Source organism: Rhagoletis pomonella, unplaced genomic scaffold (genome assembly GCF_013731165.1).
Source record: "Rhagoletis pomonella isolate Grant_MI unplaced genomic scaffold, Rhpom_1.0 Rhpom_scaffold_26980, whole genome shotgun sequence".
Classification (NCBI taxonomy): Eukaryota; Metazoa; Arthropoda; class Insecta; order Diptera; family Tephritidae; genus Rhagoletis; species Rhagoletis pomonella.
The window spans coordinates 1-1426 of NW_023485433.1; the positions used below are offsets into that span (position 1 = coordinate 1).

A 1426-nucleotide genomic window follows, 5' to 3' on the forward strand; every position below is an offset into this window, starting at 1 on the left:
AATGTTAATGTTAATGTTAATGTTAATGTTAATGTTAATGTTAATGTATATGTTATCTCTTTTCTTCTTCTGTCGCTCTTTCTTCTCATTGCAGGCCAACGTAGGTGTCGTTTTTTCGTTTCGCATTAACTCCCAAACGAACGGGAAGAAGTTTAACCTGAAACATGCATCATGAAAATGTCAAAAATGGGCGTTAAGGTTTGATCAAAACTGCCCAATATCTTTGCAGAAAAAAGGGTAACTTCCATGAAAACTGCTCCTCTGTTTACTACAACCAAGTATGCAGTAAGTAATTTAAACAAAAAGCTAACTCAGCTAACGAAAATGAAATAAAAAATTCATTGGGTACTGAAAGTTAATGAAATTCGTTAAAAAATATTTTACGATATCATAAATTACAAAAAATTTGCTTCTCTTGCTTTCTCTCATTCCTACATATGTATGTATCTCATTTCTATAAATAACTATTTGCATAAACTTTCTGCAAAATATGCATATTCATTGATCAGCCAAACATTTTCAATTTTTTGCATTATTTATTGTAGCTGTCTATATACATACGTATGTACGTATGAGTACGTTTAATACAAGTCTCTTTAAATATACAAATCACTAAAATTATTTCCCTTGAAGGGATTACATACATACATACATATTGTGTACATTCAGTATCACAGTGAATTAACTAAATAATTAGAAATACAAGTTCTTTTTAAATAAATTAAATTATTTGAATAACATTTTAATTATGCGCATTAAATTAGTGTATACTTAGAAACTTTCTTCATTTTTCTCCGCCCATTTATGGTTTCACCACTCCGTCCAGCAAAGATATTTTACCATTAAATTTGCCATTCACGCTGCTGGGCATATAGTAGACAGGATAGGCACCATCGGCAAAGTTTAGCGGTGTGCCATTTAGACTGCCCATGGCCATAGTACTTTGATTGAGATTAAAACGCGGCACCACTTTCATTGTAGCGGGCACCAACACCTGTCGACTTTCATTCATCAGCTTCGGGAACTGAGAGGGATGTGCGCTCACTGTATTCGGTTGATATGGCACAATAATTGTCTGGATGGGTGAGTCTTTCATGATGGGAAGCGCCAATGAGATGGGCGTGCGCCCTATCATGAGCAGAACGGCGATGCTGAGTAGTAGCGGTTGCCGACATGGCGAAATATTGTAGCGCTGTAAGATATGCAAAATAAATTTAGCTTCGATTAAAATGAAAATTATTTTAATGGCTAAACGTAAATTCAATTTATGTAGAGCAGGCGAACGTCTGCTTTAATAAGATTTTGCTAAACTAAAGTAACAGCCGTAAGGGATTATTTTAAGCTGACTTGCTTTCAAATTAATTCGATTCGATGAAATTAATTTTATTCAGCTTAATGGCTATGAATTTAAAACTGATTTTTAATG

The 1426-nt window shown here is 33.9% G+C and overlaps 1 protein-coding gene across 1 annotated transcript; it reads right to left on the reverse strand.

Annotated features, from left to right (window-relative positions):
* Window positions 1–799: 799 nt before the first annotated feature.
* On the reverse strand, window positions 800–1192 carry LOC118732750 (the record flags this gene model as incomplete). Its single annotated transcript, XM_036461865.1, has 1 exon — window positions 800–1192. A coding segment is annotated over one exon (390 nt), but the record flags the coding sequence as incomplete, so codon positions are not given.
* Between the last annotated feature and the right edge of the window lie 234 nt (window positions 1193–1426).